At 37.9% G+C, this 25,262-nt stretch overlaps 1 protein-coding gene across 1 annotated transcript in view; it reads left to right on the forward strand.

Annotated features, from left to right (window-relative positions):
* OXCT1 (3-oxoacid CoA-transferase 1) overlaps window positions 1-25,262 on the forward strand; it is a 137,236-nt gene that overhangs the window by 44,965 nt on the left and 67,009 nt on the right. Inside the window, exons 8-10 of the mRNA XM_043599213.1 lie at window positions 20,133-20,240; window positions 21,528-21,642; window positions 24,990-25,084. Of these exons, the coding sequence (XP_043455148.1) occupies window positions 20,133-20,240; window positions 21,528-21,642; window positions 24,990-25,084 (318 nt within the window). The remainder of the gene's footprint in view (window positions 1-20,132; window positions 20,241-21,527; window positions 21,643-24,989; window positions 25,085-25,262) is intronic.

The following is a 25,262-nucleotide window of genomic DNA, read 5'->3' on the forward strand; positions in this document are numbered from 1 at the left end:
TTTAAATTTCTCTCAGTTTGAGGAATTTACAACCCTCATTCATTTTGAGAATTGGCATCTCAGAAGTGGAACTAGACCTTTAGAAATATAGGAAGTATGAAATAGAATTTTAAAAGCAATTCCATAAATCAACACTTGCTATAAAAAGTATTTTAGCTGCTGATTTATTAATAGATTTTTTTCCCCGATGCTTTTGGCATTATGTTTTTACCCAAAAGGTTTTGTTTATTTTTCTTCTTGTTTCATATATTTTTTTAAAGTTTATTTATTCATTTTGAGAGAGAGAGAGAGAGAGAGAGAGAGAGTGTGTGTGTGTGTGTGTGTGTGTGTGTGTGTGTGTGTGTGAGCAGGGGAGAGAGGGAGAGAATCCCAAGTAGGCTCTGTGCTGTGGGCATGGAGCCCTCCATGGGGCTCAGTCCCACAAACTATGAGATCATAACCTGAGTTGAAACCAAGAGTTGGACGCTTAACTGACGAGACACCCAGGCGCCCCTGTTGGTTCCTATTTTTAATGTACAAAGTAGCATTTTACAAGTAGATTGATGAGAGCTAGGTTTTATAAGGATATAGGAAAATAGAATGGAAAACTTTTGTTCAAGAAATTTATTCCTAGGAAGTAGAAGGGACAATATAATGGTCTAAGTACAATGAATACAGCTAAAGTATGCCCTACACAGAGTGCAGTAGACTCTATAATTGAAATATTTTCAACAATGACAATAGCAGGTGAAGGAGTTGTAGCCTTGTAATAATAAAAATAGCAATGACACCAGAAGCAAGTACTATTTATACTATGCACTTTAGTGCAAAGCACTTTACGTCACCCATTGTAATTATCCAATGAATTAAGTTTTATTATCCTTATTTTATAGAGGGAGAAAATGAGGATAGGGAAAAACTTTATGATGACAAAGCCAGTAAGGGGGACAGTTAAGATCTAAACAAATTTCTTTCTGCCTCCAGAGCGTATATACTTAACCAGAAGCAAAGGATAGAAGGTGTATTTTAAGGTGCATTTGCTTTATACTTTGCAGTATTACCACTTTTATAATTTACTACCTCCATACTGGCAGAATCTTAGATCTTTATTTAGCAAATTGAATTTTTCAGTTAACTAAATGTAGCTGTAGGACAGAGGTAATACGTCCATGAACACAAAATGAGAAATCATTCAGTAACGTTAACCTCTTAAAGCTTATAAAATAAGATAACCCCCTAAAAGCTATAAAATGAGAGCCTTCACACTTGGGAAGCTAGAATGGTTTTTCTCCAATTAAAGATGAGGTGAAACATGTTATATAGTAGTTTGATTCTGAGAAATTTTAGGACTCTATGTAATAAATATTGGCAATGATTAAAGAGTACAGAAGTTCCCCCTCCCCCCATCCACGGTTTCACTTTGCACGGTTTCAGTTACCTGTAGTCAGTTGTAGTTCAGAAGTGGATGACCACCTTCTGATGGTCAGTAGTAGCCTAATGCTACTTCAAAATGCCTACATCATTCATTTCACTAGAAGGGTGAGTACAGTACATTAAGACATTTTAAGAGACAGACCACATTCACATAACCTGTATTACAGTATTTTGTTATAGTGCTGTTTGATTATTGGTATTAATCTCTTACTATGCCTAATTTATAAATTAAACTTTTTCATAGGTAAGCATGTATAGAAAAAAACATAGTGTATATTCGGTTTGGTGCTACTGTCAGTTTCAGGTATCCACCAGGGGTCTTGAAGGATATCCTCATGGATAGGAAGGGACGACTGTGGGCACTTCCAGTTTCTGGTCTGGCATCTAAGGAGCCTAGAAGTCACCAAGCCTGTCCTCACAATAAGAAAAAACTGAACAAACTGAAAATCAACAGTGCTTCTTAGAGAACTATCAGGGAATTGAGGTTGTGAGGGAAACCATTGCCTCCAAAATTAGGCAGACAGATAGGCTGATCCAGAGAATCACAGCATACTGGAGAACAAGCCCAGGAGCAGAAATCTCTGTGGGAACCAACACTGGAGTAGGAAACCCTAAACTCATTGGTGAATTGCTGGAAGCTCAGTGTGGGCAAGCTTGAGAGTGAAAAACTTTGGGGTGGCCCCATCTTGGGTAGGTGGGGGGCATACTTTCATGGGTTTTACTGCCAGGATCTCTACCAGATTCTCTCAAGGAAGATTAGAGAGAAATCTCCTTGCGCTTCTGACAGGAGGAGGGGAAAGTAGCCATTTTAAAATACACCCAGAGCATTCTCATTCTCTTCTTCTTAACAGGGTCTGCCTTTAAGAGAAACCTTTTCACCAGAGCCAAACTGACCTGGGGAAAAAGAAATACCCGACTCCAGCTCTCTAGCCTTTCGGGTGGGGGAAGGAGAATATCCAGCCCTGCCCTCCTCTCCTCTTCCTGTCTCACTTAAGTGGGGAGAAAACAAAACTGAGAAGTACTAGTGAAAGTCACGATAGTGGGTGGGGTAGGGGAAGGCTCACTAGAAGACAGACCTAATCATAAAACTGTGGATGCTTCCCTGTCCTCCCCACCTTCACAACGACCACCACACAGTAGAGTTCCTGTATCATAATTGGGAAACACAGCTGAGAGATCTTGTCTTGCACCTTATTTAAAACGTCTCTAGGGAAATCCAAAGACGACAAAGGAGACAAAAACAAGGACACCACAGAAAAATTCAGCCTCTGATACCTGTAGCTACAGCAAACAGTAAGCACAGCCTAAACCCCAGCTAGATGAGCATAAAACCTCACATTAAGGGCCTATTTACCTTAATTTGTCTTACTCTATACATGTGTCTGGCTTTCAACAAAAATTAAAGGCATATAAAAGGCAAACGACACAGTTGGAAGAGAGAAAGCAAGCAATTAGAACCAGCCTCAGATATGGTATAGATGTTGGAATTATCAGAATGGGAACTTAGAACAACTATGACTAATAAGAATGTTAATGGAAAAAGAGGGCAATGTGTGCAAGAGCTTATGGGTAATATTAAGCTGGGAGATGGAAACTCTAAGAGAGACTCACAAGGAAATGCTGGAAATCAAAAACACTGTGACAGAAATGAAAAATACCTTTGATGGGCTCATTAATAGAGTAGATACAGCCAAGGAAAGAATTAGTGAGCTTGAAGAAATGTCAAGAGAGACTTCCAAAACTAAAATGCATAGACAAAAAAAGAATAAAATAGAACAGAATATCCAAGAACTGGGTCAATTATAAAAGGTGTAACTTGTATAGTGGGACTGCTGGATGGAGAAGGAAAAGAGAAAGGAATAGAAGAAATATTTGAAGCAATAATGACTGCTTCCCCAGATTAATGATCGACCCCAAACCACAGATCCAGAAATCTCAGAGAACACTAAGCAGCATAAGTACAAAAAAAAAAAATTACACCTAGGCATATCCTATTCAGACTGCAGAAAATCCAAGACAAAGTCTTGAAAGAAGCCAGGGGAGTAAAACACCCTCTGTATAGAGGAGCAAGAATAAGAATTACATCAGATATCTCTTCAGAACCAAGCAAGCAAGGAAAGAGTGGAGTTAAAGGGTTGAAAACAAAAGGTGACCAACCCAGAATTCTGTATCCAGTGAAATTATCCTTCAAAAGTGAAGGAAAAATGAAGACTTTCTCAGAGTAACAGAAATTGAGGAAATTGTTGCCAGTATAGACCTGCCTGGCAAGAAATGTTGTAAAAAATTCTTCAGGAAGAAGGAAAAGGATATAGGTCAGAAACTTAGGTCAACAGTAAGGAAGGAAAAATATGAGAGAAGGAATAAGTGAAAGTAAAATAAGATCTTTTGTTTTTCTTAATAGATAGTCATTTGTTCACAATAATACTAACATTAATGTGACCCATAGTTATAGTTTGTGGGTAAGTAAATGATAGCAATGTTACAAGGGACAGAATGGAGAGGTGGGAATACTCTGTTAAAAGGTACTTACACTGCTGTGAAGTGGTATAGTGTTATTTGAAAGAAGACTTGGCTTAGTTGTAAACGTATATTACAAATTCAGGCACAATCACTAGAAAAAGAGAGGATATAATTGATACACTAAGAAAGGAGAAAAAAAAATGGAATCAGACAGCTTAATTAAAGCCAGAGAAGGCAGAAAACGAGTAGAACACGAAAAAAGAAAGAACAAGGGCAAGAAATAGAAAATGTAACAACTGTGGTAGATATTAATCCAACTATATCAATAATCACTTTAAAAGTTAGTGATCTAATGTCTCCAGAGGCAAAGGCAACAAAAGCAAGAATGAACTATTGGGACTTCATTAAAATAAAAAGCTTCTGCACAGTGGAGGAAACAATCAACAAAACTAAAAGACAACCTATGGAATGGGAGGAGGTATTTGCAAATGACATATTTGATATAGGGTAAATATCCAAAATCTTGAAATGACTTACCAAACTCAGCACCCCCAAAATAAATAACCCAGTTAAGAAATGGGCAGAAGATATGAACACTTTTCTACAGAAGAGATACAGGTGGCTAACAGACACATGAAAAGATGCTCCACATCACTGATCGTGAGGGAAATACAAACCCAAACCACGATGACATCCCACCTCACGTCAGAATGGCTAAAATTAACAATATAGGAAACAACAGATGTTGGCAAAGATGTGGAGAAAGAACCCTCTTACACTATTGGTGGGAATGCAGATTGTTGCAGCCACTCTGGAAAACAGTATGGAGGTTCTAAAAATAGACCTGCCCTATGATCCAGTAATTGCATTACTAGGTATTTACCCAAAGGATACAGAAATACTGATTTTGAAAAGATACACGCACTCCAATGTTTATTTTATAGCAGCCTTATCAACAAGAACCAAACTATGAAAAGAGTCCTGTGAAAAGAGCCCAAGTGCCCATCAATTGATGAGTGGATAAAGAGGATGTGTTATGTGTGTGTGTGTGTATATGTATGTATGTATATGTATTTATGTTTTTCACATATATGTATATTTATACATATGTATACACACATACATGCAGTGGAATATTACTTAGCCATGAAAAAGAATGAAATCTGGCCATTTGCTATGACATGGATGGAGCTAGATTATATTAAGCTAAGTGAAATAAGTCAGAGAAAGACAATACTGTATTATTTCATTCATATGGAATTTAAGAAACAAAGCAGATGAACATAGGGGAAGGGCAGGGATAAAACAGAGGGAAGCAAACCATAAGAGACTCTTTATAGAGAACAGGGTTGATGGAGGGAGGTGGGTGGGGGAAGGGCTAAATGGGTGATGGGCACTAATGAAGGCACTTGTGATGAGCCTGGGTGTTATATGTAAGTGATGATTCACTAAATTCTATACATGACACCAATTTTACCATATATGTTAACTAGAATGTAAATTAAAACTGGAGATTAAAAAAAGATTGTTGTTTGCACTGTTAAAACAATAATAAAAGTTAGTGGTCTAAATATGCTAATTAAAAGACAGACTCTCAAGAGTGGATTATACAAGACCCAAATATATGTCATCTATGGGAAACCCACTTTTATTTTTTTCCAGCTTTTTTGAGATATAATTGACATAACATTGCATAAATTTAAGGTATACAACCTGTTGATTTGATCCACTTATATATTATAAAATGATTGCTGCTGTAGCATTAGCTAATACTGTGATCACCTCATATAATTACATGTCTTTTTTATGATGAGAACATTCAAGATTTACTCTCTTAGCAACTTTCACATATATAATACAATATTGTTTACTATAAATCACCGTGATAAGCATTAAATTTCCAGAACTTGTACAACTTATAACTGGAATTTTGTACACTTTGACTAAAATCTTTCATTTCCCCCATCCAGCATTCTACCTCTGAAAAAAAACATTTTTAAAAAAAAATTTTTTTTTCAACGTTTATTTATTTTTGGGACAGAGAGAGACAGAGGGAGACACAGAATCGGAAACACGCTCCAGGCTCTGAGCCATCAGCCCAGAGCCTGACGCAGGGCTCGAACTCACGGACCGCGAGATCGTGACCTGGCTGAAATCGGACGCTTAACCGACTGCGCCACCCAGGCGCCCCTGAAAAAAACATTTTTAATATAAGATGCAGATAGACTAAAAGTAAAAGGGTAGCGAAAGAAAAACTATAACTGTGCCAGCACTAATCAACCTAACCCTGGAGTAGCTGTTTAACATCAGTCAAGCAGCTGCTCTCAAAGACAGTTTGTCAGTTTCTAACAAAACTGAACATCCTCTTACAATAGCGCTCTGGACGCTAACCCATTCTACTGGTTGAACTCTTCCTGAAAGAGTCATAAATTGCCTGTTTTTGTTTGTTTCCTTATAGAATGTATAGTGGGCTTGTTTACGTGGTCAATGTGAGCCATTGTTGAATTTGATACTTGGTTTCCTGTATGTGTCCCAAATATCCAAGCACTGCTTTTCTGGTCCTGTGTGCAGACTTTCATAAGGAAACATAAGTTTTATTCTTTGAAGAAGTTGCTGCTGGATGTGTGACCATGTAGAGATAAAAACAATACTTCACTTAAGTGGGGAAGTGGATAGTCAGCTAGAAATCCATTCTAAGTGAACACTCAGTTAAGTTCATAGCTTACCAAATCAACAAATTGCCACCTTCAGAGCTGTTTGGAAATAGAGCAAAAGATATAAGTTCACATATGATAGGGATCTGCCACATAAGACACAGTGATTATCTTAGACTGTCTCACAATCTAGTTGATGAGATAGGGCTCACCTAGATATTTAGACCAGTGAGTTCTAAATTTAACGATCAAGATAGTAATTGCTGTGGGATCCTGCCTGCTGTTGTGGGCTGTGGGGTTGTGCCTCTGACCCCACAGGACCTCTTTCTGTTTGTTGGACTAGTTTCTGCAGATATTTGTATATGGTGGATTGTGAAGGAAGGTTAGGACTCCAGGTGTTTTACACACTCACTCTTGGCTCACAGTCTAAGGTGTGAATGGGCCAAAATTGGATGTGGAGACCCTTCCTGCATGGAACCAAGGGCCTTGAAGCAACGAGGGAATTGGATGTCTCTTGGCTTGATTTCCTTAATTCCTGTTCATATATATTGTAAGATTATGACCATATTATATATGTTTTTCATTACACAAAACATTAAGGGTGTTTTGCAGGTCATTAATATCCCCTCTCCCCAAAAGGCTATTTCCATAGTTATACTCAAATATGTATTAATAACTCTTTATTGTTGGGTTTTTATGGTGTTTTCCACCTTTCACTATTGTCAATAGTGCTTTAATGAGTATCCTTGTTTTTGTGCATATCTGATTATTTTCTTTGACAAAATTCCTAGAATTATGTATAAATACTGCTAAATTGTTCTCTAGGAAAAATATATAACAATGTATATTATATTGTTCTGCTAAATTGTTCTCTAGGAACAATATATAATTTCAATTATAATCCCATAGTGATATGTAAAAGCATGGCTTTGAACCATTCTCGACAACATGAATATTATACTTAATATTTTTTTGATAATTTTATGGGGGAAAAATGCTGTCCTGTGGTTTTAATTTGTGTATCTTGGATGACAAGGGAAGTTGAATATTTATTGGCTATTTATATTTCCTTTGTGATTTTATGTGTTGTTGTAGGTAATACTATCGTTATTTTAATGGGAATGTCTCTAACATTTCATTCCTAGGTGTTCTTGAATCTCCCACTTAGATGAAGAATTATAAAAGAGAGAAGCTGATGTGTACTCTGGAGCTGGGCTCTATGGGTTTGAACCCAGCTTTCTGGGAGGATCTTCCTAGCTGCCCCACCTTGGGGAAAAACTTGATTGGCTCTAGCTAGTAGACCAGAAAAGGAAGAGAATCTTGAACCCATAGCAGTGACTTAATTATGGAAGTAAAGATGGATAAGGCTCTCAGACATAGCCATGACTGGCAGCTATACCCACAGAACCTATTCCTAAAATAAGGTGTGAGTCAAGTGCTCTGTTGATTCACTGTTTTGAGACAGCTCTCTAAAACTTATGCCTGTGATTTCCCACAAAAGCGTCTCATTGCAAATGAGGGCATATATTCTGTTGAGAAAGAGAAGGTAAGAAAAGGCCAGGGGGGATTTCTAACATAATATGATGATTTGGGAATCTTTACCTATGATATTCTCTCCTGAAGGCTACCGAATAGTAAGCCATGGTGTGACTAACATAAATCAACGGGATACTCTCTTACAAAACTATCTCGTTGCAAAAAAAGGACAAAGATTCCTTTTACTAATTTTACTTTCTCCTTTAGTTTACCTAACATCTTTTGACCTACTTATTGATTTATTCCGTGTTGGTGTTAAGAATTTAGCTTGTGATTTTAAAGTCACTCCTATTAAAATAATAGTGGCTTTCCTCACTCCTTCCAGAGACCTTGTCAAAAAATGTTATTTTTTCCACTTCAAATATAGATCTAGTCTACAAATACTGAAGTGATAATTAGGGCTTATGCAAGATTGTTTCATTTTAAAAATTAGCTGCTTTTTTTTTTTAAAGGAGTTAACTCTCCAAATCTTTCTTGTTCAAGAATATAGCTTTAGAAAGAAGGCATTTTAAAGTCATAACTTACATAAATGATTTAAGTAAGAAATGTGTGAGAGGAAAAGTGATAAACATTACTCATTGACCCCCTTTGTGTTACTGTATATATTTCTTATGAACACATGTCAGCATGTATCATTATTATAGTTTTAGCACATAGCATATGGCACCCTTCTAAAATTAGAATATATTCAAATTTCCCAGTGGCCTTTACTAGGCCCCTAGAAAATCCAGGTGCACAACCAAAAATTAGTAACGGTGAGAGAATGTAATTGCTCGGTTGTTAAAATTTTCTTTTCTAGAGAGAAGCCACAGTAATCAAAAACTGCCCTAGCAGCATTAGTTCAGGTGAACTCTCCTGTGAGTTTTTTGAAATATGAAGGAAATCGCATTTCTTTTTGGTTCAGGATAGCTGTTGCCATTTCTGATAGCTTTTCCAAAGTGAGGTTCCTCATTTCATGAAGTAAAATTCTCAGACTTCTTTCCGCCGCTCCCATTCCTGCATGCCCTAAATCTCTTCACAAGTACCCTCTTGCCACATCCCCCCAGACCACAAGATCTCCTGACCCCAGCACTTTGCCCTTACCATTTCTTCTGCCCGGAATGCCCTCCCCATCCTTTTTTTTTGTTTCTGCCTTCTGAGGGGAGCTTTTCCTCTGTTACAGCATTTATCACCACGTGGTACTGTGATTAGCTGTTTGCCTGTCTCCTCCATTAGATTGGGAGCACTTCGTGGGACCTTGTCCTACTCATCTTTGTATCCCCAGCATCTGGCACAATGCCTGGCACATAATAGATGATCATTAAATGCTCTTTGATTCACTGAGCCAGCAATTTTAAAATATAAGCATCGCTTTGCAGTTTTAGAAATGTTCTGCCCATTCTACTTGATTGGCGTCATTATCCTGCCATGGTCTAAGGAAGCAAAAATGTCTTATACTCAGTGGTTCTTCCTGACAGCTTTATATTTATTTGAGGCCTTTGTCAGACCCTGAATTGAGAGACTTGATAATCTGCTGCCAGCTGTTCTATAATTCCTTTCCTTATTACTGTGACTAGCTTCCTCTGACTTCCCTGGGATCATTTTATCTCAAGGTGTGCCTTTTAATGCTGGCTGGAATAGATAGTGTGTTTCATTCAATAGGCTTTTATTATGCAGTTAAAGCAGAAGAAGCCATATGGTAGTTAACTAGATATGCAGAGGGTTATCAAATGGTGGCAAATAAACTGGCCTTGTAAAAGCAATGGCCTGTTGACTCAGGCAAGAACTGGCATAGCAAATACGCAAGTACAGAAGAGTATTGAAGGTATGGAATTAAAATCATGTGTTGCATAAGAGGGGAATGATGTAGTGTTCGACAACCTAGAGTAATTAAAAAGATACATTAATTTGCATACTTTAAGGTCTTTTTATAGCACATTGAGGAACAAATGTAGACTTACAACATGTAAGGGCTGGAAGGAATACTAGGCATTATTTAAAACTCAACTTTCACATTTTAGAGATGAAATGAGCTTAAATGGTACACATAAGAACACAGTGTTAGATGACATTAGGGTTAAAACCAGAATCCGCATCTTCTGACCCCAAATCCAGTGCTCTGTATTATCCTCTGTTGTCTCAGTTTTTTAAGCATAGGTGAAATACATGGCATTGGAGTCAGATGGCAAAGTTGCTCCCTTACAAAGTACTGGCATCAACAAATTAACTGTTTTCCATCGCCCATAGCCACTTGTCTTTAATGGCGGAAATTCTGAAAGACCAGGGTGCGTCTTTTAATTGTCATTCTTCATTTTTCAAATATGGCATTAAGTTTTAGGGATGAGCTGTATATGCCATAAAAGACATTTTAGATGTGAGACTTCAGCTTCATTCACCGTAAGTTTTTCAGTCATTGCTGTGAATGATGACCTCAGAGTCTGGACCGACCTGCTTTCCTAGTGATGACCAGAGACTGAAATTCAGTTTGTGGGGAAAAACTGGAGCCAAGCGATGCCAGCCACAAAACCGTTCGTGTGTACCTATTTGTATGAAGGGAACAGCCATTTGCTCTTACTGTTAACATCACAGCTGAGAATGTTTGAATATGTTTGAATTTCTTTAGGACGTAAAGATCTAGTTTCGGAAATGGTACTCTTAGCGGTGGGAAGGGCATCTTGTTTTGAAGTTTATTTTTGCATTGTATGTCTACCTTATACTAAATCAGGAAAAAGAAACATGGCATTTTAATGTTCTTAATGAAATTAATAAGATTCCACATCGGTTACTGCTTTATAGAAATGAAATGTACAGAGAACATTTAAAAGGTAAAATGAAGAAAGAAAGCTCTTGTTCTATCCCACATGGTGAAGGGTTTTAAATTTAGGAATTACTGAGTCATCCACAAGGTGAATCCTAGTTGCAATTTCTGTTAGATTAAGCAGCCATTAGCTGTGTTCTGGAAATGCTAGAGATTAACCCAATTCTAGTTAGCAGTTTATGTGTTAAATACTGGATTCTTACATTATGAAAAGCTCCAAGGACGATTAACAGCTCGAAATTAAAGGAAACAGTCTTAAAAGAGTAACCTTTCAAAGTTCTAGTTGGTGTCACTAATAGGCAGTTTTTTGGTGGCTGTAAAAACCCAACACAGACTTTCTTTCTCTTCCTGTTTCTCCATAACTCTCTTCATTGAAAAATGTTCCTAGTTTAATTCTTTTAATTATATCATGTCTCCCTGTTTTCCTTGGGGTATGTGATAATGGTGTAATTTTTTTTCCTTAGTGTTGTAGATAAGACTGGTGCTTTGAATGAACATGTTAGAAGTGTTTTAATTCCTTTGGGTAGATGTACTCCTTTTAATTACTTCTCTGGATTCGCTACAGCCCTAATAAAATTTCCTTTCAGAAGAAGACATGACAAATAAAATTTGGATATTTGTAATACTGCCTGAATATTATTAAATCACATACTTAGTGAAGATTGACATTTTTGGTCAATTAAAAAAAAATGCTAGCAAAATACCAGCACGGACTAGACTGTTTGGATATAGTATTAGAGTCAGTAGAAATGAAAATAACACTTACCATAAACTGCTTTTAAATTTGTCTTTTGAGGGGCGTCTGGGTGGCTCAGTCGGTGAAGCGTCCAACTTCCGCTCAGATCGTGATCTTGCGGCTTGTGGGTTTCGAGCCCCACGTTAGGCTCTCTGCTGTCGGCGCAGAGTGCGCTTCAGACCCTCTGTCGCCATCTGTCTCTGCCCCTTCCCCATTCACATTCTGTCTCTCTCAAAAATAAATAAACCTTTAAAAAAGTAATAAATTAAAAAAAAATAGTCTTCTCCATTTCAAAAACTATTGGGATAGTTCATGAAGAAAGTAATATTCCTACTTTTTTTGGATCAATATGGCATATTTTGCTGCTAATCATAGTTTTAGTAAATTAATCTTCTAAAAAGTTCTTCTTCTAAAAAGTTCAAGCTGCTACACCTGTTTTCCTTCTCATCCCATGTTTCAAATGAGACATCATAGAGAGGAAGGATTGTTTTTGTTTTGCAATGAGGGACATCAGGTTGAAGGTGGTTATGAGCTCTGAGATTGGACAGCAAGGGGAGAAAGGAAGATTCTGCTGGGTTTTTTGGGTATAGTCTTTGTGCCCGTGCTTAGGTAAGCCCTTTTATATTTCCTCTTCAAACAATTATTAGACCAGGTATTCTTTTGCAACATTTGTACCCTGCTGAATATCATTTTTTATTTTCCTAACCAGTAGAGACCATTTTCTATCTTAATAGTATCAGCTCTTTTTTCTGGCCTTGTATCATTCACCAATTTGATCAATGCACTGTTTAATTTTTACCCATTGTGTTCTAGAAATGATAATAAAGTAGCTTAGAAGACACAGAATATATACAAACATAACATCAATTAAGGTGCTAGGGGCACCTGGGTGGCTCAGTCAACTAAGCATGTGATTCTTGATCTCATTTTAGGTTTTGATCTCAGGGCTGTGAGTTCAAGCCCCGGGTTGGGCTCCAACTGGATGTGGAGCCTACGTTAAAAAAAAAAACAAAACAACCAAAAAAAGCACAGCTATAAGAAGAAAGAAAAGCAATGGTAGGGCTTTAAAATGGAGGTGGAGGGGCGCCTGGGTGGCGCAGTCTGTTAAGCGTCCGACTTCAGCCAGGTCACGATCTCGTGGTCCGTGAGTTCGAGCCCTGCGTCAGGCTCTGGGCTGATGGCTCAGAGCCTGGAGCCTGTTTCCGATTCTGTGTCTCCCTCTCTCTCTGCCCCTGCCCCGTTCATGCTCTGTCTCTCTCTGTCCCAAAAATAAATAAACGTTGAAAAAAAAAATAAAATAAAATGGAGGTGGAATTGGACTGAAAAATCATACTGTCATGGCAAACGTGAATGAGTACAAGATGTCAAGTAAAAATATAGTACATACCATATAAAAGAAACTAATCAGATCAGGCGAACTACAACTATTCTTGCTAAGAAAACTAGACAGAATTTTATCTTAGGCATTGTGTTTTAATTGCAAGAAAGAACTCCTTTGATTGTAAGAGGGAGAAACTGACTCTTTGTAACTATGGTGTAAAGCTATTGGTTTGCCCCAGGGGCAGACTCTTCTTGGAGCATTAAGAATGTTTGGACCCCCTTGAACATTAAAAAAAAAACACAAAAAACAAAAAACCCCACAAAAAACAGGGTGCCTGGGTGGCTCAGTCGGTTAAGCGTCTGACTTCAGCTCAGGCCATGATCTCCTCATTTGTGAGTTCGAGCCCCGCATCGGGCTCTGTACTGACATCTCAGAACCTGGAGACTGCTTCAGATTCTGTGTCTGAACTCTTTCTCTGCCCCTCCCCTGCTCATGCTCTGTCTCTCAAAAGTAAATAAACATTAAATAAATTTTAAAAAAAGAATGTTTGGACCCCTTGAATATTGTTTTTCTCACCCAGACTTTTGCAACATACTTGGAAGTCCTAAGCCTGAGATTGTCTTCTCTTACAGAGATGGAAATGTATCTGTTCAGAATTGCCTGTTGCACCCAGACCCTTTCCTCTTACCACAGTGGACTCAGAATGTGCTCCCTGTCTTCATTGAAGGCCTTGATAAAGATGTTGAACAGGATAGGACCAAAGACCTCAGCCCATTAGATTAGGGCTTCTCTTCTGATCTGGGGTCTAGCTGACACTGAAGAGTAGGAGCAGGGGCCGGGAGGGTGGTGTTTATGGACCAAACACCTGAAATCTCATGAAGGATTTTGTAGTTTGTGTGGCTTTCATTGGATTCATAAAGAACTACGCATTTCCCCCAGAGTTAAAAATACAGCATTAGAGATGTCTAAGGATTTCTCAGGCCGGCAAATACTTCTGTGACTCTTCAAGTACTTCTCTACTATTTGCACATCAAAGCAGGCTTCCTATCTATTTTCTTCATTGCTGTATCTAGTATGTGCTTAATTCGTATTTGTTGATTTTAAGTGAATGTATCCAAGTCCTATTTCCCTGCTGAGTCTATAAAACTTTTGTGACGAACTTGGTTAGGTTCGTTGTGAAATCACACTCTGCTTTTCTCCTCTCCAGTGTGCTAGCCTGATCTGCAAGTTAATGAAGTTCATTCTGCATGGTGTGGTCTGGGGGGAACTTGTACTGCTGTCTCACAATAGTCTTTTCTCTGTTTAATAACCTTACAGACTATCTGTGCAATAATCCATTTTGGAATACTGTTGTGAATTGAGCCCCTCTCTCGGAAAGAAGTCTATATGCTTCTCTCCATCTGCTGACACTGCTACCATTTTTCACTTGGCTGCAATTCTCTGACCATATTTTCAGGCCCTTTAAGAATCCTGGGTTATAATTTTTGTGGGTCTGCAGCCTAGTATTAGTTCAGAGAATCTATCTATCTCTTCTTGGAATTCAATTCCTCCTTAGCCCTGTTAGTACTGCCCTTTCCTTCTCCTTACTGGGGAAGTCAGGAGCAAAATGGAATTGAACTACGGCACTTTTTTTCTGTCGTCTCTCAAGCAGCGGTGATTATCATTTCTGAATTCTCCATCAGCAACAGCAAAATCATCCCAGAAACCACTTTCATCATCTGTAACATTTTGGACATGACTCGTTTCATTCCGATTTGTACCTTTTGACACACCTCTCAGAGTTTCATGTGACTCCCATTGCTCTAGACCACGCTGGTCTCTCTTTTGTATGAGCCCTTGTAAGATATGAGGAAACACATATCTAGCCATGTTATACCTCTTACACTCTTCTTTATATGCTGTTCTCTTCATTATCAAGGCAATCCGTTTTTGTATTATCAGAATGGGGGTTTCAAAAGCCTCATAAGTCTCTTTGTCTTCTAGAGTTTCTGACCACTTGATTCTGCTTTTTTTTTTTCCTCTCAACTTTTTCCAGTCTGCTTTTCTTCAAAGACCAGGACACATTTCTGCTTATGTCCAGGATTCACTTCCCAGGCCACCGCAAATTCCAATTTTACATTGTCACTTTCTCTCAGGGATTCCATCATTTCTACTTTACCAAGCTTATCCTTATTGGTTACCCTTATCTGGTAGAGGTCCAGAATCATGATTTCTCTCACTTGTTCATTCTAAAATACAGAACTTGTCAGAAGGCATTATAGAAATTTTCAGAGGAATGTGATGATCAGAGATATTCAAATAATTAGTGTCTCTCATGATATGACTGTCTTATTTCTGAGCCAGTTTTGACATTCCTACTAAAAATACATCCTCTACATCTTTAGTTTGGAGAACACTGTGATTATATGGCCATTAGTGCGATATTCTATATCTTTTTAAACTCACAGTAAATATACCACATTTCATCTCTAGGTCTGTGGCTTCCCAGGCATGTGCATATTTTTCTTGACATAACATGTTCTGTGAGCTTATTTTCACTGGGCATTGTAGAGTATCTATTGGTATGAGATCCAGTCAACAAGGTTTCAGTCATGGCTACACAATCATATTTACCACTGTCGTTAAGGTTGAAAATTCATTAATAGCCCAGCTACTCATCTTTTCAGTCTGTGCATTTATATATAGATATCTAAGACCATTTGTAATTTGTTCCAGGTCCTTTTAGCTTCCATGCCATTTTATCTTATATTTTTTGTACTGATTTTATCATCTCTTAGCATGAAGCTTAATACAATATGCACCTTCTTGCTCCTTTGGATTTTTTAATTGTTTTTTTTTTTAATTGTTATTGTTTGTTTGTTTGATTTGCTCCTTTGGATTCTTGGGAAGTATGCCCTGCATGCTGACCTCCCTTTTTCTCCACATTTTCTCTTCATCTGACCCAGAGACATCCAGAGCACCTCTGCATATAACTTGTAATGTTCTCTCTTATGGCTCATTGCCTCCCTCTTCCATTTTTCTAGTCTTCCACAGGTTTTCCTAATTTGGGATCACTTCGTGTTTTTCATGATTCTAGACATTAATGCTTGTTGTTGTTGGCTTTTTTTCTTTCTTGCCAGAAGAAATTCATCCTAACCTGTTTTGAAAGTTAAAATGACTCCAGAAAAACACCTTCAGTGTGATCCCTTCCCTTCAGCCCTCACCTAGTATCAAACAGCCCTCACCTAGTATCACTGTGAGGTTTGCAGCGTAGGGCCCAATTTTTTTGTGGCTATCACAGATTCAGGTTGCCACTAAAATAAAATAAATACATGACAAAGTCATTGCCTTGTAGCTCCTCTGTTCCCTTACCTGAGATATAAGTAATATTTGCCAAGTGAAAACAAAGACATTGTCACCCAAGGATGAGTTCTTATCCTTGTCTGAGCTTTAAAATAAAAGTTTTCAGAATTATAAAGTAGAAAGGGTATAGGGCAGAGAAAGCAACCTTTTAAAACAAAGTTCAAATCAATAATAATTAACATTTCCTAGCCTCTATTTTCCTGCTAATGACTGAAGACATGTACTAATTAGAGAAGCCTCAAGTGTCTGGGTTTCTAGATGAACCAGATGGTGCTGCCTAAGAACTATGCTTAGCGCCAGCCAGAGGTCTGGGTTGTTCTTAACTACCTTTCCTCCATCTTGAGCATATTTAAACTTAAATATGCTCACTGCTTTGCACCGAGACTTTTTCTTTGTTCTTTATTTTCTGTCTTCCCCACTTCTGATTTCAGGAGGAACATTTCTGCCATTGTTAGTGAGTGTTCTTGTGAGCTTTTTACTTTTTTTCTTTACAGCCTCATTTTATTCATCTCTTTCTTTTCAGATTTCTTTTAGCTCTTATGTTATCACCTGATCTCACTGGACTTGTTTCCCCCACTTTGGTTCTTCCTTACTGTTCTTTCTCAAAATCACACAAAGCCTGCACAGAAGGCTTCAGTCCCTTCGATAGCTAGCATTAAGATAGTTCTGCCTCTTCAGTTTTTTAAAACTTTTCACAGATTGTCTGAAAACATATGTTTTCTTCTTTTGGTTTGTACTTCAAATATTTTCTTCCTTTGCTATTAACTCTGCTAACCAACTCTAAGAAAGCTTTGAGTTTTGTATAGAAATTTTCAGTACTGTGGAGTGTTGATACTGTTTTGACAAATGCTGTACTTGCATTTTCTACGATGTGAAAATCACTTCTATTAGGATGACAAAGCATAGAACTGATGACACTCAACCAGATTCCTGCTTTTCGTCAGTTGTTTTACCAGAACACGTTCTTTCATCCTATTTGTTGTGAAAGTCATGATGTCGTTACCCTTGGTAAAGAAACTTTGTCTTACCTTGATGTTTTTTGTCAAAACTTTCTTTATTGGAATCAGAAGAAAAGTGACTGGTTCCCATCAGCATTTCTAGCTTAAGTGATAAATGTTATTATTTTCCTTTATGTTTCTTGTTCCTGCTGAAGGATAAAGGCTGGGAGACCAATTAGGAAGCTGCTACAATAATTCAAGCACAAGATATGAGGGTCTGGACTTTTGGAACAGCATTAGTCGTGGAGAATAATTGGCATTATCTTTAAAAAAGTAGACAAAAGAGTTTCCTTAATTCATTTCATAAAGTTGTAAGTGCTTTTAGAGTTTAGAAATCACAGTTTTGTTTTATTTTTATTTTTTGAGTCTCCCTGGTTTTTTTTTTTTTTTTTTTTTTAATGTGTCCTTTTGGTACATGTCTAACTAATTAAGGGATTTATGACATCCTCCATTTATGTATTCTCTGGTTTGGGAAACTAATTACTTAGTGTCCATTGTATCTTTAAAAACCTAAGTTTTTCACCCCTTGATTATCAAAATAAAATGAAAAGAAATAACTTGTACTGTTACTCAGATAATAATTATTAACATTTCTGTGTATTTCCTTTCTGTTTTTTGTGGGTAGAGAGACAATTATGCCAAAGAGCATATCTATAAATAGTTATTTATACAAAATCTTACTTTTTATGAAGCATTAACTTATGACATGTCATTAAGTATTATGAAAGCGTAATATTGATATATCATGTGGATGTACCCTATATATTTTACCGTTATCCTGTTGTTGACGATTTAGGTTGTTTCCAGCTCATTCTTACTGTAACAAGTGGTATGGCCAATATTTTATTGAATACTAAGTCTTCATATATATCCTCAGGGTTAATGGGTTAATGTATAAAAAAAATTGTTTAAGTCCCGAAACCCTTTGAAGGCTTGAGTTGAATAAGCATAAAGATGTGAATTAGCCCTAACGGCTAAAAGTTCCAAGTACTTGAAGAAGTAGCATAATGCTTAGCTGCTCTGCATTTCCGGTATCTACTCCTCTTTACCTGGTCACCACCCTGAGTGGGAACTACTGGAGCATAGAGAAGTTTTTGAGGGAAGGTACAGATTACAGTGATGGGGAGTCCCCTAGCCTCCCTCTAACTCATTTTCAGATGAATGCAGTTGTGCATCTCTACCCATTATTTCAGCTTGGATGCCCATATGTTTACTGACTCCTCCTTGGAGTTTTTGTTTGATTTTTATTAAGATCCTTCTAATTATCATTAAAGATAGCTTTTATCTACCACGTTCTGTTTTTCTCAGCTATTTGGGAGCAGTGCGTAATAACCAAAATGATTCTTGTGATTCCTGGTTTGCTTTCATTGGAGGAGGAGTGTGGTGTGGGCATACAGGGTAGAATAGCATAAAGAGTGCTACTTGACCTCAAAGACCTCTGGAGAGTTCAGTTCTTAGTTCAGGAGGCACGTTTCATACAGGTCACTTTGCGCAAGTTAGTTCATTTAAGGAAATCGTTCTTTGCTTTGGATATGACATCTACTAAGGTAAGCACCCAACAGTCTTCAAGGTAATATTTTTTCTTGGCACCAGAAAGATAGTTCTGTGACCCCAACAACAGTGACTTTAGTTTGACCTTAGTTTTTCTTGATCGTGGTTATTCTGAGGTTCTTTTTATGTTGACGTAAAGATACTGTTTCGGGGCGCCTGGGTGGCGCAGTCGGTTAAGCGTCCGTCTTCAGCCAGGTCACGATCTCGCGGTCCGTGAGTTCGAGCCCCGCGTCGGGCTCTGGGCTGATGGCTCAGAGCCTGGAGCCTGTTTCCGATTCTGTGTCTCCCTCTCTCTCTGCCCCTCCCACGTTCATGCTCTGTCTCTCTCTGTCCCAAAAATAAATAAACGTTGGAAAAAAAAAATTAAAAAAAAAAAAAGATACTGTTTCATTTGTCCTTTTTTTCCCCCAGCTGACATCTATTTTTTTAATGTTTATTTATTTATTTTTATTTTTTCTAAATACAATATATTGTCAAATCAGTTAATATACAGTGTATACAATGTGCCCTTCATTTGTCCTTTTTAAAATGAATTATAAAGTAGCAGACTAACTAGGAGCGTTTCATGCTGCTATATAACGCCCTTTTGCTCTGTAAATGACTTTAATTCTAATCACATTGAGCATTTCTAGTCATTAGTTAATATTTTCCTTTTTGAATTTCCATATCGAAATTAATGATCTGTCTTTAAAATTGTTTCAGCAGTTGCAGTTCTATCACGATCCTAGGATGCTAATAACAAATAATTAAAAACTGTTACAGATAGCATTTGTATCTATATTTAAAAAGCTTTTCAATTGACCAAGCAGATGTTGTTACAGATTTTTGTCTTTGACATGATAAATCTCCCATTAATTTTGGAAATCAGGGTTTAAGGGATGTGCTTTCAAGTTTTCCATAGTTGAGCTGCAATTTGTGAAAGTTCAAGCAGCTGTACTGGGAAACCATTTGACAACTTTGTAACTGAGGCTCTTTTAGGCAGAGACTAAGTTCTGGAGCTTTATGTTCTTCTGTATTTTATGTTCAGACACATGTATTTGAATTTCTTCTTTTTTGTGGGTCCAGAAGTGTCTGTGTGTAGTGTATTCTCTCTCTTTTGTATACATGCATATATATGTATGTTTATACATATATGTTCTCTTTTACATACATACACACATATATATGCACACACACCTACATACATACACATATGCTTGTGTGTATGTGTGTTTTACATTGTATATCCAACCTAAGTTGGAGATAAAGATGCATGGACTTTTTTCAAAATGGAAAATTTTTCAGTTTAAGCTCTCACTAATTAATTTATTTTCTCTTGGCCTAGGTGGAAGAAATTGTGGATATTGGATCATTTGCCCCAGAAGACATCCATATTCCTAAGATTTATGTACATCGCCTTATAAAGGGAGAAAAATATGAGAAAAGGATTGAGGTAATTGACTTAGTTTCTTTGTTAGAATTTATGAATCTGATTATCAGAGATTATGTGCCCCTGGGGCCATTCCAGATGATAGGAAATTAAAGCTGAATGGAAAGTCCTGCTTTGGATCTTAGTAGGAGCTTCTCATGTGTCCATCCTAAGGGGACATGATCATCTATGTTATTGTCCAGCCCATTAGTGCCTTGTGTTTACGGAAGTGTGTATCACCAAGGTACATGATTCTCTAGGCTGTGTCTTCCAGGCTTCTGTAACTGTCCTAATTTATTACATTGCATAGTTTTGGCTGGCTGTTCTACAGGGTAGGGAAGGCTTTAGCCCTGCTGGACTCTTAGTGTTTGATTATTCAGAAATGTCTATCAATCTTAAAGTTGCTTTGCAGTATATAAAGTCCAGAAAGTCATTCCCCTCAGTGTTGGGCTCTGGGCAGCTGGGTGGATATGAGATCATGGCAAGGGGTAGGCAAGGGGTAGGCATCAGGGGCATTGGAGATGTTCTAAGGCTACTGAGAGCATGAAGAATGCTCAGCTGGACCAAAAGTGGTATCAAAATTCATAATTATTTGGGATTCAGCAACAGAATAGACATGCAGTGGGAGATACTGGGGAATCAGAGATACCCTCTACCTTGCATCAAACAGAAAGACATTTTGCAATCTAAAACTAAGTTCAGGGGACTAAGAAGAGAGGATGTGGGACATTTGCAAATAGCAAACCAGAGTCTATGTCAAGAAGATTTAGTAATGGAAATAGTTTCCTGGCTGGTTTTTGGATGTTTTTATGATTTCTTTGATGCGCTTGTAGCAAAACCAGTCCAGACTCTTCAGGGGAAATACGCAATTGGCAATAGCGACACCTGGTAAACACATTCTGACAGCCCGGCAAAAACAGAGTCCCAAGGTCTGTTCCTTGTTCTTTGCTCTGGCTCAATCCTTGAGCACCTGAGAAGAATTCAGCTGTAGAAGTCTTAAGACTAATAGTAGTAGCAGTCAGTGTGACGGCAACAGAGGGATTACTTGCTTCAAAAAGACAGAACAGATACATCTTTCTCTTCAAACAGATCTGGCCTCTTTCACTTCTTAAAAAATTATTTCTGTCATCAAATACCACCCATGGTATTCTTTAAAAAAAAAAAAAAAACCAACTCTGTTATATTGTAGATTTGCCTCATAGTTTTAGTAAAGGGAGAGACCTACGTTTTTTTCCAATAAAATTTTAGATTTCGGCAGTGATAAAATACAGGGTATACCTCAATCATGAATAATTTCTGTTTATTTTAAAGCGTTTATCAGTCCGGAAAGAGGAAGATGTAAAAGCCAAATCCGGTAAACCTGGAGATAATGTAAGGGAACGTATCATCAAGCGGGCAGCTCTTGAATTTGAAGATGGCATGTATGGTATCCTTTCTCTTTCTGGGACTGGGCAGAGACCTAGCCTTCACTTTTTCTTGTCTTTTTTTAAAATTGCTTTTGATGTTTATTTTTTTATTTTGAAATAAAGGGAGAGAGAGAGAGTGCACATGTGCCGGGGAGGGATGGAGAGAGGGAGAGAGAAAATCCCAAATAGGCTCAGTGCTGTTAGCACAGAGCCCAAGGTGGGGATGGAACCCACGAACCATGAGATCATGACCTGAGCTGAAACCAAGAGTCAGACCTTTAACCAACTGATCCACTCAGGAGCACCTCCCTCACTTTTTCTATATTCATCAGGTGCCTAGGCCTCCTGCATAGTGATTCTTTTCTTGTCCATTGTAATTTTTAAAACAATGGATAAATTTTTACAAAATGTGGCATATAATGTAAAGATATCAAGGTATATGAAATTAGAATTATGATCTGTTTGCCTTCTTAAAGCAAAATGGCAACTAAAATTTGCTTAGCTTTTTTCTAATATACAATGGATTTCAGTACAATTTGGCATTTGGCTAAAGGTTATTGGGAAAAGAGATTACCCAAGATGAAGGTTTCAAATCTCTGAAGTACTAGTTATAACAGTGCTATTTACTTTTTCTGTGTTCTGACATTTGCATACTCATTGAAACATAAGATTCAACTTCTTAACAACCACTTGTTTCCTTTGCAAAGATCCCATGAGCGTACCCTTTTATGTCTAATGCTTTGTAAGGGTATTCAATGGACAGTGCAAATTCTGCTTTAGATACTTTGTCAAAAAAAGAGATAGGTTGAGATAATGTAGTACAATTATTATTCAGATTAAAAAAAATTTTCTTAGTGTTTATTTTTGAGAGAGAGAGAGAGCGAGAGTGCAAGCAGGGGAGGGGCAGAGAGAGAGGGAGACACAGAATCCGAAGCAGATTTCAGGCTTTGAGCTGTCAGCACAGAGCCCTACATGGGGCTTGAACCCACGAACCACAAGATCATGACCTGAGTTGAAGTTGGATACTCAACTGATTGAGCCACCCAGGTGTCCCTTATTATTCATATTTTGGATGTGAGAGCCTCTTCACCATTTTGCTAGTTTTCAGTACATCAAACATTGAACTATATAATTCATATAACAAGTAATGCATATAAATACAAATAGTGTTTGATAAAATTAGTATTTGTTGAATGGCCTTACTTAAAGGCCTAGGACAGGAGGAACTAGAAACATGACAAGAGTCTACATTCTGCGAGCTTCCCTGTCCATGAATATCATCTTTCAGACTGATACTGACTGGGAAAACTTTCTTTTTACCCCCACCACCTCATTTTTCTCTGTTTTCCAGTTGATGCCCTGTGTTATGGTGAGAGTTCACATAGGAGAGTGGAATATAATAGTGCCTCCTTTTCAGCTCCTCTATCAGCAGGATATAGAGCCAACCAAGTTAACCTAGCAGGTAAAAGCTAGGCCCTGGGATTTCTTTCTTTTTTTTTTTTTTTTAATTTTTTTTTTTTAACGTTTATTTATTTTTGAGACAGAGAGAGACAGAGCATGAACAGGGGAGGGGCAGAGAGAGAGGGAGACACAGAATCTGAAACAGGCTGCGGGCTCTGAGCGGTCAGCACAGAGCCTGACGCGGGGCTCGAACTCATGGACCGTGAGATCATGACCTGAGCCATGAGATCATGACCTGAGCTTAACCGACCGAGCCACCCAGGCACCCCATAGGCCCTGGGATTTCTTCTCCCCTCCAGCCATTTGGTTACCCATTGATATTTAAATACTTCCTGTATGATAACACTTAATTTTAGATACTAATGGCTTCTAGGTGTTCTTTATTCACCGTTACTCTATTACCTATGAAAAATATTTGCAAGTCAGTTCATATAAATGGTCTTCCCATATCACCTGCTCTTTCTCAACCCAGAGTACATAGACCTCTTTACCCCTGGCATTTGACCCACTAAAACGTATTGAAGAATACTCCTCCTGTGTCACGTCCTGAAAAAATTATAGAATACAATGAAAGCATTTACGTAGAAGCATTGTAGTGTAGGTTGCCTTTATCTGAAAATACTCACTCCTAATGGAAATAATATCTCAATGTGGTCTGTACATCACTGTGAGAAATAAAGTACAAACTATGCTAGCTTGTGATTTGTAGATGAGTTAAGTAGCTATTGTCATAGCTTCATCGAGTTCCTGTGTCTGTGAGCAGTGACCTGGTTCATGGAGTCATCCTGCCCCCCTCGCAGTCTGTAACACAGCAGCACATACAAACTTTATTTTTTCCGGCTCTGATTCACAAAGATCTCACTGTTACTGGAATCTCATCAGAGTTCTGTCATCCTCTGCACTAATTCTGGCTTGCGTGTGGTGGTCGAGGAGAGCATGGACAGCACTTCCAGGCACAGTGTATCTCTGATCTGAGGAGCCTGCTTGTGTTGAGAGGCAAGATTAAATCTACACCATCACATACAAATCGGGACCCAGTTTTGGTCATTTGAGGAAGAAGATTCAATACTCAGCTACTCTTTATACGGTCTCAATTATATTCGCTAAAACTTACACGCCTCCCCCTTCTTTTATGTCCTAGAGAAGATTCACTTACCAACGAATGTTATCTCAGTGACCCAAAGGAATCGTTACAGTTTTGGGCAGACATTGGTATTGTCAGAAAACTTCTTTTTAGTTTAAAAATGATAGCCTTTTTTGAGAATATTAAATCATTATTTTTAGTTGGAGTTTTAAATAGTGAAAATTGCTTTTAAACAAAGGTCAAGCCATGTTTAATAATATATCAGTCATAATAAGTAGTAATAACATCAGTTCAAGTTTGCTAAGCACATTAATGAATATAAAATATGCCTTACAATAAAAATGACCTCTTGGCTAGTCTTCTGAAGCCACTACTTTGTTATCTTTATGGGAAAGCATATTAATGTTATTGAAATTAGAAATTTTCTTTTTTTAAAAAATTAGAGGGGCGCCTGGGTGGCTCAGTCAGTTGGGCGTCCGACTTCGGCTCAGGTCATGATCTCGCGGTCCTTGAGTTCGAGCCCCGCGTCGGGCTCTGTGCTGACAGCTCAGAGCCTGGCGCCTGTTTCGGATTCTGTGTCTCCCTCTCTCTCTGACCTTCCCCAATTCATGCTCTGTCTCTCTCTGTCTCAAAAATGAATAAACGCTAAAAAAAAAAAAAATTAGAAAATAGTGCCTCAAGGATGATGGGAGAATGTAGTCAGTGATTATATTCAGAGCAAGTGCCTTTAGAATTGAGAAGTTCAGGTTTATATATGTAGGAGATTTATGGCATAATCTCTTTACCTGTTTTGCAGTGGACCTTAACATCTTTTTTCCCCAGCTAATTTGGGCATAGGAATCCCGCTTCTGGCCAGCAACTTTATCAGCCCAAATATCACAGTTCATCTGCAAAGTGAAAATGGAATCCTGGGTTTGGTAAGACCAAAATTAAAGTTTTCTTTATCCAGTCTCGATGGAGAGTGAAGTAGTCTATACAAGGAAATCTTCTGAGAGTTGTTAGCTTAAAGTTCCCCACCTTATTTTTTATATTTTTAACATCATAATAAAATATTTCCCCCCATAAAACAGTGGTAATTGTGAGCATGTAGTGTTG

The sequence above is a fragment of the Prionailurus bengalensis genome, chromosome A1, assembly GCF_016509475.1.
Source record: "Prionailurus bengalensis isolate Pbe53 chromosome A1, Fcat_Pben_1.1_paternal_pri, whole genome shotgun sequence".
Taxonomy (NCBI): Eukaryota; Metazoa; Chordata; class Mammalia; order Carnivora; family Felidae; genus Prionailurus; species Prionailurus bengalensis.